Below are 12,432 nucleotides of genomic sequence, written 5' to 3'. Positions count from 1 at the left end.
TGTAGTAGTTATGACAGTGTTATTACCTGGTAGGGACAGGGGATGTGGTACTCCCGGCAGCGCTCCTGGATCCAAGTGGTCTCCCAGACGGAGCGGTAGCTGTTCTCGTACAGGTAACAGGCCAGGACCGTCAGCAGAGGCACCAGGTAGAGAGCAGAGAACACTCCGATCCGGATCATGAACTTCACCAGCTTGTCCTGGTTCTCCTTCTCCAGCGGGATCTCCATACGCACGCGGTTCAGCGCCAAGATGCCCGCCAGCAGCAGAGACACGCCCACCTGGAGTGATACGAAGAGGAATTAGACAACACTGTTATGAAAGACACCAGGGAGGTAGCCCTACACTGGCTGAGCCAAGTGCTCCAGTCATTTCGTTTAGTTTACCAGCAGACAGACGTAGACTTCCAGTGCAGCAGATAGACACCCAGTACCAGGCGGTGCTTAAAATAAACACTTTATCAACCAACACAATTAGAACAGAAACAATAACAATGACATTAAAACACTCGATATTTGAGACCGATAATGACATAACTGTCTAGAATCTTCTAGAATCCTCACCACCACGTCCAGTCCCAGAGGAGCCAGCAGGAACCATCTCAGCGCCGTGACGTCGTACAAGCCCACGAAGCAAACCCCGCTGACGCTGTCCCCCTCGATCTTGTTCATGGCCAGCAGGGTGACGGTCAGCGCCCCTGGGAGACCCCACGCGCACGCGTGGAACAGCAGGGCCTTCTTCTCGATGGCCTCGCTGCCCCACTTCGGGACCGCCGCCAGGAACCAGGTGATGGTGAGGATCACCCACCAGACGCTCCCCGCCATGGTGAAGAAGTACAGCACCATGAAGAGTAGCGTGCACGCCTTGTTGTGGGAGCCCTGGGTCACCGTCGCCGCCCGGAAGCGGCCGGGGCTCGCCGCGTTGCAGGAGACGCGGTCCTCCAACATGAAGCCCAGCAGGAAGACCAGTGACACCATCATGTAGCACACGGCGTAGAAGATGATGGGCCGCTCCGGGTAGCGGAAGCGGCGCACGTCGATGAGGAAGGTGAGGAAGGTGAAGAGCGTGGCGGAGAGGCAGACGATGGACACCACGCCGATGAAGTAGCGGGCAAAGGCGAGCTCCTCGTGTTCAAAGTACATGTTGCGGCAGGGGGGCGAGCAGTCGCGCACGCCCAGGAAGGAGTAGCCCAGGTCGGGGTCGATCTTGAGCTCACGGGGGCACCAGAAGCCGTAGTCGCGCTTCACCGAGATGGGGGACCCCTCGGTGCTGTCGGCGCTGGACAGGAGGTCCGCACTGCGAGGGTAGGCCTCGTCACAGTCTGGAAACCTAGGGGATGACGAACAACAATGGTCACAGTCAGAAACATATCACTTTTTACATTTTTGGCATTTAGCAGACGGCTTTATCCAAAGCGACTTTGGATACAACAGACACATAGGCCTGTAACAATTATGAAATCATTGTCTAATGGCAATGTTGACTGTGCTCCAACACGCTAGCTAGCTGGCTAACAACAAAGAACATTGTGTTAGCTAGATAGCAGCTCTGCATGTTAAGCACATCACAACATGCTGATAGAACATGAACATGCTAAAAACACATAACTACACATAACTAGATGACACACAGACCCTTTTTTATTGATGAGGATACATGTTCAATTTTATGTTCAAAAATATGTTTTATGATCATAAAGACGCATGGTTTACTTCATAGGTTGCTGTGTTATTACATTATCTGGGTCACATAATAGTGAAACAATTATATTGTTAATCGCAATTATTTCAGAGAATTAATTGTACAGCAACATGTTGAATTGTTACAGGCCTACAGACACATTTATCTAAGTAATCTATATACCGGTATCAGTCATTTGTCAAAAACAATTCTATGCTATGACCAGGGGCCATTGGCAGTCACAAAGCTACAATGCTTTTTTTTATACATATATATTTTTTATTTACAGTAGAGAAACTGTACAGGATATATCATAATGTCACAGGGTCAGAAACAAACTGAATAATGCTAGTTTGATAACCATTCCTCATTCCATTCAATGCAATACAATGAGTCCGTCCTCCGATTTCTTTTTACCTCCACCATACTGCTTCACTTAAGTAAAACATAGCAGGCTGGTTTCACAGACAAGGCTTAAGTCTAATCCTAGACTAAAAAGCATCTTAAGACTGTTGACTTTTAGGTGGACTCAGAGAAGCCTGAGGGTTAGATAGATTAAGAGGGAACCTCAACCTGGTGGTGTACAGTACTACACTACTGACCTGTTACAGTCCATCTCATCTGGCCAGGTGACTCCGAACATGTCCATGAGCCTGTAGCAGTCACTCTTGGCCCGGAGACAGAGGCCTCGGCAGGGCAGGGTCATCCTGCCGTACTCGGTACACACGGGCGTGTAGAGGGCGCACAGGAACATCCTCAACTCTGGAGAACACTGCAGGTTCACCATGGGGTGGAATGGCTGTGGAGAGGAGGGGAACATGTACAGCTGTGAGGAGATAATGGTCACTGGTGTGTGTATGGGGGGGGGGGGGGGGCAGTGTGTGTGTGTGTGTGTGTGTGTGTGTGTGTGTGTGTGTGTGATCTACCACAGAACACGTCAAACATACAAACACCCTTCAGCATTTACCACAGACATACTGTAGGTGTCATTGGTAACACCACTGTCATAAAGCAGAACATTCTGTAGCAGCTAATGGAGAGAGTACAAAGGACGCATTAGGGCATCTTGTCAAACAGAGTTTGGAGCTCAATCAAAAAAAAAAACTCTGCCCCCTTTCCTAATAATCCCCCTCCTCAACACCCCCCCCCCCCCCGTCCTGGCACAATAAGACAGGGACAGGAGGAGTAGGACAAGCCTAGTAACCCAACCCCCGCTTCATAAACACCCTGCCAGGGAGGGGCTCTGGAGTGGCCTTTGTGTGAGGAGGAGGAGGAGGGCCACAGACTGGTACACACACACTCACACACACACACTGGTACACACACAGGCCCACTCTGCCAAAAGGCATTCTGGGAGCGGTAGCAGCTGTGGGGCAAGGCTTTAATATGCAAATCCCCAGAGAGGAGTAAGAAAGGGGCCCTGGCCCCACCCCTCGTCACCCCACCCCTCGTCACCCCACCCCTTGTCACCCCACCCAGGGCCAAGCTAGACGCATCCTGCCCCTGCTGGGGGACAGTCTTTGTGACAGTGACAGGGGGGAGGGAGGGAGGGAGGGGGAGGGGACGAGGGCAGGACAGGACAGGGACTGGACAGGGGGGAGGGAGGGAGGGAGGGGACGAGGACAGGACAGGGACTGGACAGGAGGGAGGGAGGGAAAGAGGGAGAGGGGGAAGGGGAGAGGACAGGACAGGGACTGGACAGGAGGGAGGGAGAGAGGGAGAGGGGGAGAGAGGGAGAGGACAGGACAGGGACTGGACAGGGATTCCAGCCACCAACATGTGAAGATGAGCTAATGGAGGTTAGTGGAGCCTGGGGGAGCCGTGGTGGGTATTAGAGCAGTGGATGAAAAGGAAAAGGACAAGATGTAAAATTGGGTAACTATAATGTTGTATTGGTCTATCACATTTTTTTTTTTTTTAAGGACGGGCCAAAGAGATAAATATCTATTAAAAAAAAATATAAAACAGTGGCTAAACATAAACCTAATATTCTGTATCCAAACAATATACAGAGAAACACTGTTGTATTCTAACCACGTTACTACACACGTCCCATGTACACACCTATCCTTATATTAAGACACTTCCACCCTGCCACCCTTCACTGCAGCGCACACGTGACAGTGGCCTTCAGCATCACACGGCCTGTGTCTGTTTGGGATCCCACTCCTGACACAACCGGCCAGTCTGGGCTGCCACCCAGACGTCTGACAGACGTCAGTATGAAAAGGGATTAGGATGGCTGTTAGCTTTGCCCATTTCCGCACAAAGCGTCCACATCCACACAGCTTTTGTAAATGCGCCGTAGCCTACACATATCAAACGCAATATTCCTGGCTGACGATTTTCCACCGCCGTACCAGAGAACAGGAGAGGAGACATTGATGGGGGGGTATTAGATGGTTTAGTAACTAGGGGCTCAGACATATGAGTAGGCTGACAGTGTGGGCAAATTATGGAATCATGAATGGATTTTTAAAATTAAATCTCCATACGTGTCTAAGCGATCTGGATTATTCATGTTTGAACTATATTACATAGTAGATTGAATCAGTTACATGCCTGTCAACAGTGAGATCAATCAACATGAATGAATAAATGTTTTTTTTCACATACATACACGCTCATCATCATATCATATCCTACCATATGAGCCCTGAACTGTCCTCTCGCCCCAGGCAGCGTGACACACACACACACACACACACACACACACACACACACACTCCAACCCTGTGCATTCCTGGCACTCCTCTTTAATTGGAAATGTAATGTGGGCACATTAAATGAGGTGACACGCCCCACAGTACAAACCGCTCCACAGAATACAATAGGTGGCACCACGCGCTGGCATTGTCGCCAGTGCCCTGACAGACTACATACCCTTCAGTGAGATGATCTAATGAACTTAAAATGGGTGCATTCTTCATCTCGGCATTCCCCTTCTGACTGTCTGCTCCCCCAGGGCAGATAGATAAAGGGATGCCACTCTTAACTGTACTGAACTGTACTGTAAATGTAGGCTAGTAGCCTATGTATTGTACATGGTATGCCTGGTCAGGGTCTATAAAGACCCTCCATCCATCAAATGACAATTTTCAGCCTTTGAAGCCATGAGTGATTAGGCTAGAGTAGAGTTAGTGGTAGAGACTCAGTGTCTCAGGACACATACAGCTTCAGTGTAGTGTCTATGATTTTACCTTTTTGGCATTTAGCAGACGCCTTTATCCAAAGCGACCTACAACAAATACACTTGTCTAAGTAAGTGAATCATCTATCACTCGTCGTAAGAAACAGTAATCTCTACTAGGATTAGGGGCCATTGGCAGTCATGATGAAGAAGGAAGAATTACTTAACAATTAAAATTACAAATGTATTTACTGTAGATGGGTCTGTAGGCCTGTGTATGCTGCCTGTTTCTACCCCCCACAGCCCAAACACATGGACAAAGTTTTTTCAGGAAGAGGGATTATGTTGGTCACATGATAAACAGCTGTATGTAGGTCTGCTCTGCCCTGCCAGGGGTTCTACTGCCCTGCTGTTGCCCCATAGCCACATCCGCCCCATGTAAGGGTATCAAGCGTGTAATATACAATTCTGTCAAATGCTGTAGGACCCCTGAAGGGAAGTTATGCTAATGCTTTTTTCCAACTCGCTGTAATATGATTATGTATTTATGGGGTGAGTAGTTTTAACATTTTTGATGTCTGAAAATGGAACCCAATTATGTGGGCTCTTGAAATGGTCACCACCTCGCTAACACTTCAATTAGGGCCTGCTGTAAAAACGCAGCCCGAGTAGGGTGTGTGGGCGTGTGTGTGTGAGTGAGTGTGAGTGCAAGTGTGTGTTGTGTTTTCTGTGTTTCTAATGTGTCCTTTGGCTTGTAAAGACCCTATTTCTGATGGGAGATTCATTCACCAACAATAATATACATCACAGACAACTGAACAGCTGGTGTGAGATTCCTGTAGGCTTTGTGGCGCTGAGGCCATCTTGGCCGGAGCCTAACATGGACATACAGTAAGAGAATCTCAGTGTCTCGGGGTAGTCACCCCTGCATCATTTGTGATGGAACTTTCTAATTTCTGCTCCCTCAATTCCACCTGTCCCCCCCTCTCTCTCTCTCTCTCTCTCTCTCTCTCTCTCTCTCTCTCTCTCTCTCTCTCTCTCTCTCTCTCTCTCTCTCTCTCTCTCTCTCTCTCTCTCTCTCTCCCCCCGTCTCTCTCTCTCTCTGCTGTTCCTTCCTTTCTACCCACACACTCTCAATTCCCTGCATTTCCACCCGAGCCGCCATGGCAACATGTGATGCACCAGCGGGCGGGTGTTCCAGGGAGGAGCCGTCGCCGTGGTTTCCCAGGGGTCAGAGAGCAGCGAGGGGGACCACCTCCTGAGAACCAAGAAAAGCCTTCTCCTTTGTTACCACACAATTGGGACTTGTTTCCCGGGCAACCGGTGTACCTTGCGTTGGGGGAGGGAAGCCGAGGGGAGCGGGGACAAAAGCCTGAGATAGGAGGAGGGAGGGGGGAGAGGAGGGGAGGGGAGGGGGAGGGATGGGCTGGGCCGCTTCAGTCAGTCAGCCTGTGTCATTCACACTGTTTAAAAAAAATACACACACACACACACCAGTTGTTGTTTTAGCAAAGAGAAGAAGACACACACACGGTCTCATTTTGCTGACTCTCATTCAGGCTGAAGCTAATAAACACGGTGTTGGACATTAAATAAAACAGAGGGCTTTTGTGGTTCGGGTCAGAGTGGGCATGGTGTATCAGAGCATAACACATCCCCCTAGACACGTCAGATAAACCATATCTACAAACAGTGCACGTCTGACTGTCAGCGGAGACCGAGTCAGCTTTCCCCCCCCCCTCATATATTCTAAGTACCTTGCAGGACATCTCTTTTATACAGTATGTAACCTTAGGATTCATTACATCAATTCAGCCGTCTTCAATTATCTTTCAATAATACCCCAACCATCCAAATATTTGTCTTTTGTAGCCAGACCATGAGATTCTCCTAATTGAGCAAGCCACCAACCATAGCTAGCAAGACTATCTATATAGAGACCAGCGGAGGCGGTAGACATCGGAGGACGGGTTTGATATCACGTGTGAATGATACCATTCCTCATTTCATTCTGTGCATTACAATGAGCCCGTCCTCTGATTTCGACCTCCACCAGCCTCTTCTGAGAGAGACCTAATGGCGAAGGCATCTCCACAAGCAGGAGAAGCACCATCCACACAGTATCTCCACATGACTATTGTCTACTACACCCTATAAGCTACTAGCTAGTTAGCATCATCATCATAATCAGTTCATTGGCAAGCTCAATCCCCCTCTTCTTTTACCCATGCCAGTCAAATCTGCCACACTCTCCCTGAGCAAAGCGGCCAATGTGGCACAGAAATAGCTAATTCCCAGCCCTCGGGCTACTGTCCCACTTCAGCAGGGAGGTTATGTGGAGGTCAGTCCACAATGACTAGCTTGGGTTTATTTTGAGAGGATTTCAGAGCCACCGCAGAGCCAAAAAGACGAAATGAAAAACCCTAAATTGAATGAAATGGGGAGGGGGGGGGGTGGGGGTGTTGAGGGGAGGTTGGAGTAGGTGTGCTCTTTCACACAAGGGAGGGGGGGCGCAAATGTCCCACCCCCCAATCCTGTTTGAAGGGAAAAAGACAGGAACATTTTTCAGACACCACTTTGACAGTGTTTCTACAGACAGGATGAAAGGAAGGGATTGGTTCTCGTCCAAGTCACAGTTTCTCCACGCTAGCTGCTATTCATCATCATTATCATGGCTATTCACTGGACCTAATTCCCTTTAAAATCAACTGTCAATCCTTATTTGCCTTTTCTCTTCTTCTAGGCTCTGCGTTCGTTCTCCCATGGTCATGGATCGGGCATGCCACAGCGATAGGGATAGGGAGAGGAACATGGAGAGACAGAGAGACAGAGAGAGAGAGAGAGAGAGAGAGAGAGAGAGAGAGAGAGAGAGAGAGAGAGAGAGAGAGAGAGAGAGAGAGAGAGAGAGAGAGAGAGAGAGAGAGAGAGACAGAGAGAGAGAGAGAGAGAGAGAGAGAGAGAGGGAGAGAGAGAGAGAGAGAGAGAGAGAGAGACAGAGAGACAGAGAGAGAGAGAGCAGCAGCCCCATGGAATTCATTCAGCCTCATTGTTTCATCTATTGGGACTCATGTGTTTCCAGACTCCTCTGCTAAAAAAGACTTAATTGTGGAGCCATGACCAATCAAACTGAACGCTGTAGTGTCTACCCAAAAGCCTCTCAGTCTAGTGCACACACACACACACACACTTGCATGCGCGCACACACACACACACACACACACACACACACACACACACACACACACACACACACACACACACACACACACACACACACTTAATGAGCATAGCAAGCTCACCTGAGCTGGAAATACCAACACACTCACTGTTTTAACAACACACTCAACTGATTTAACAACAATGAACAGAACTACCTGGTTTGCAAAGGTTTGGTTATTATTTATACTACACTACCATTTATACTATTTATACTTGTGGATTAAAAAAAACATGTCTGCCTTGATAATAATAATAATAATAATAATAATAATAATAATAATAATAACTTTGATGTTGCAGAATGAATACCAACTACCTAAACCCAGCTGTGGATGACAGGAATATTTGGGAATGTTGAAATGCCATTGGAAAACCATGGGAATGTGTGGGATATTTATCCCAGAGATAAGCTGTACTCAGTGCAGATGTGCTGCTGTGCTGCTCCCCAGAGGCCAACAGGGCACGCTCAGAGGTTCCATCACCCTCAGGGAGGCTGCTGGAGGTAGAGACGGGAGCCTCCCCTGGGAACCCTGGCGGTCAGACCCATCTCTCGCTCTCCCCATCTTCACTACAGTAGAGTGGAGCAGAGCGGCGGACAGATGGGTGGGCACAAGGCTACCCCCCCCCCCCCCCACCCCCACCTGTGCCAGGCAGGCAGGATGTAGCAGGGCGGAGCAGGGTAGGGCACGGTGGAAGAGAGTGGGTGGGTTAGAGGGTGGCATGCATGATTGCAGGATGGGGGTGGACCTGCAAATTGCTGGATAGATTTGGATTACAATATATATGTATACATACGGATGGGATTAACCTAACGAGGGGTCACAGCTGCTCTTTGATTGAGTTCAACTGCCTCCACATCAATCTAGTAAAGAGGATCACTCAACGACCAGGATACACATCCAGTCTTTAGTCGACTGGTAGATCCATAGATTACGGAACAGTTAACATGGCTAAATGATAATACCAAGAGGCGGCTTAATCCCAGGCTGAAATATCCAAAAATTATCATGTGCAGTCTGTACGTTCACTTCAACAGAGTGATTCCAGCGTAAATCTCTGACAAGGCAAAGCCTGTTACGTAAATGGTTTATAAAGGACCGAAAAATCGTCTCTAGTTAGGTTGTCAAAACAGCCCGAGTGGAAACCATTTGGAGCAGAGCACAGACATTCATTGCTTTGTTTAATAATGCATGGTTTTTCATGGCCCTAAAAAAACCTTAATTTTCTTGGTAATGTTTTTGGAATATGTCTTAGTCCCTAGGGCTAGAGGAATCAAGTGAAAAATTAGGCTATACTCTTTGGGTATTACAGTTTTCCATGGTAGTGAATACCTACTAAGATATGATGTCCATGGGGCCGACCATGATGGACCAGACACATTGAAACTCTGAATTAAACCCATGAATCATTTTACAATTCCACTGGTGGGTCCTGAGAGAAAGAGAGCTTGAGAAAAGAAAAGGAATGAGAGAGAGAGAGAGAGAGAGAGAGAGAGAGAGAGAGAGAGAGAGAGAGGGAGAGAGAGGGAGAGAGGGGCGAGAAAGTAAAATAGAGGCAGGGAGAGAATGAGAAATAGACACAGAACAGAGGAAACAGAGGAAAGACAAAGAGAAAAAAGGACAGAGAGAGAGAGAGAGAGCAGTGAAAGAATGCGACAGAGAGAGGGAACAAGAAAAGACAACAAAAACAACACCAGTGAGCGACAGAGTGTTTCCTTTACCTCCATGGCGAGGGCAGCGGTCTGCTGGTCGTAGTGGTTGAGGACGTTGGGCATGAAGGTGGAGTTGTACGGCAGGCCCTGGCACATCCTCAGGGTGATGGGCTCACAGGTGAACATACTGTGGCTGCCCACCGACGCCTCCATGGGGATGGCAGTGGCCACGCAGGCCATGAGCATAGTCACAGAGAGACCCCACAGCAGCCCCATGGTCGTTGGCAGGGGTAGGGGAAGAGTTAGGGTAGGACCCAGGCTGGGAGTGGGAGAAGGCCCGCTCAGCTTCATTCACAGAGCAAGGGAACGATGAGAGAGAGAGAGTGGTGGTGGTGGTGTGGTAGACAGAGTCTGGTGGTGAGACTGATCCTCCTCGCCTCACAGAGTAAGTGTTTGTGTATGGTGGTATAATCCAAGATGGCCATGGTTGAGGCTGGCTGTATCCATCACCCTCTGGAATAGACTCAGCAGTGCATGTCATAGGGACTCCATCACCTGAGCATTTGGTCCCACATGGGGTATTCAGTCACAGGAGTTGGCTTCTCACTGTCTCACCCTGTTTGTAAACATCACTAAGATGGATTGGAACAGAATCTCTCCGACGAACAGGAGAAAATGGCAAGTCAGGGATCTAGAAAAACATAGGCAAACATAGAAAAACATACAGTAAGTAAATGGTAACACACATCATATGCAGAAATAAATTTCCAGTTGCTGCTGCTTAAATCTGACAATGAAAAACAACAACCTCCAAGACATTTCTAGAGAGTGCTGACTGCTGAGAAAATAAAATCCATAGATTTTCTTTGATGGTCACCATAATAGTCTGTGGGTGGATACAGATTAGTGAATGAATAGAATTAGTGCGTTAATTCCATTGTAGTAACAGTGCAGTAATATGACTGCTATTTTCTGAACATAATTGGCTCTGTGAAATGACTCCACTATTCACACACCCGGGATATTCATCCTTGACCATGACATCCTCTACCATTACAATTCTTGCCTTGGAATATACAACTCTAATTATTGTCAAAACATAGTGTGTTTTGAAACACCCTCACATCAGGAAAAACGAATCTACTATGGGGTTTATTATAATAGCCGTGCGTATATTGACTTGTCGTCGGCATTACATCTTTACGCATTCAACGCTTGGAGCTGTAACGCTGTAAGTACCGGTAAGTCAGGACATGGGAGTAGTAGTAGCTGCATATCTGTCAAAGCCGGCTATCGCCTCCACTGGACGCGCGTAAAATGGACAAACATGATTCATCCGACAAAAATACAAATGTCATAGCAGCGTAACAAAAGATGACGATTGGGCTACTTCATCAGAACTGATAGTGACCATATGTAGGCTACCTACACTGAGAATCACTAAAGGCATATCCCGCTATTAGAATATTACAGCGATCGTCGGGCGCGGTGCTGGCGATCCTTCGCGAAATTCTGCTATGTAATATACGACATTGGCCAAAAAAATGAAGTAAAACAACATGTTTTTTTTTACCTTTTTCTCGGGGTAGATAGTTCACGTGTAGGGGTCTTCGACGCTCCTCGAGACCGTAACAATGAGAGAATAGCCCACTCTCCTCCTCCCTCCCTCACTCCCTCCCAGCAGGTTTACCAATACGATGTCCTCCGAGCGAGAGCGCGCATTTAAACATGGACGTGCAGCCAATTGAACCTAGTGCTCTTTAGTGGCTGTGCGAGTGTTGAGACTGAGGATGTTCATAGTAATAGTGAAAAGATCCAATCTAAATCGCACTAGGCAACAATTATTTTCTGATGTTAAAATAATACTGTACTTGAGCTGAGAGTTTCCATTCAATATCCTAATTGTGCTCATCAACAAAAGAGAACCAACAACATTTCAATAATAAAAATGCATTGGCCTAAACAACAACAACAGCAAATGTTTAGCACTGTTTCATTGCAACTAATAGTTCTCTGGTTGCAACAATGCATCGGGGGGGGGGGGAGGGGAGTAGCAGTATTACTCAATCCTTTCAATGAATCCATGCATGTTTTTGCAACACTGTAAACAACATTTTAAACATTTAACCAGGGTTTGCGGATGCATCTTCAACGTGCAATCTGTTTACCGGATGGATTGTTTTTGTTGGTATAAGGAATAGGGGGTTGATATAGCGCCACCCTGTGTGACAAACGCCGTTGACGCCACTGATGGCGCTGCTCATAGCGACGCTAGGCGGTGACTGTAGGGAGAGGGGGAGGTGCACCCAGGGAGTACCCATATTACTATGGAAACTAGTCAACTGTACGAACTAGGAAGAAGCTTAAGGAACAGTTCTGGTCGGACAAGGAAATTAATAATATGCACATCGGGTATCCATGATCGGGATGCATGCGCGACCTTGACTTTCTATGCCGCTCTGAGTCAGGAGAACACCGTAGACGGGACAGTAGGTGAGATAAGTTCATGACATCATAGTCAACTACCGTGGTGTAGTCGTGTTTTCATGACTCGTGCATATTGCCGGGTGCTTATGACTTAATATGTACTGAGAGAATAAACACAACTAGCACAATCGTTAACTGTTATATTGTTCTTGGTGCTTCATAAAGACTTCTCCTTTGACAGATTTGACTTGTTGCCCCTGGGCTTCACCTGTTCAGCTGAAAGATGTCCTTTGCACGGAGGACCACTCTGACCTGCTCCAATAAGATG

General features: G+C 47.7%; 1 protein-coding gene across 3 annotated transcripts in view; it reads right to left on the bottom strand.

Annotated features, from left to right (window-relative positions):
• The window catches only part of fzd3a (frizzled class receptor 3a), a gene marked incomplete at both ends in the record, with an annotated part of 15,749 nt that extends 5,757 nt beyond the window's left edge, over positions 1 to 9,992 (bottom strand). For 2 of the 3 annotated variants that reach the window (XM_080534551.1, XM_080534552.1), the window contains 4 exons: positions 27 to 278; positions 561 to 1,326; positions 2,280 to 2,476; positions 9,747 to 9,953. In XM_080534551.1, the coding sequence (XP_080390677.1) occupies positions 27 to 278; positions 561 to 1,326; positions 2,280 to 2,476; positions 9,747 to 9,953 (1,422 nt within the window). Of the gene's footprint in view, positions 1 to 26; positions 279 to 560; positions 1,327 to 2,279; positions 2,477 to 9,746 lie in introns of all 3 variants that reach the window. The other variant, XM_080534553.1, reaches the window with a different exon arrangement.
• Positions 9,993 to 12,432: the final 2,440 nt, after the last annotated feature.

The sequence above is a fragment of the Nansenia antarctica genome (genome assembly GCF_963989245.1).
Source record: "Nansenia antarctica genome assembly, chromosome: 1".
Lineage (NCBI taxonomy): Eukaryota > Metazoa > Chordata > Actinopteri > Argentiniformes > Microstomatidae > Nansenia > Nansenia antarctica.
The sequence above is the reverse complement of the archived record's forward strand: the minus strand, read 5'-3'. Positions and strand labels throughout refer to the sequence as shown.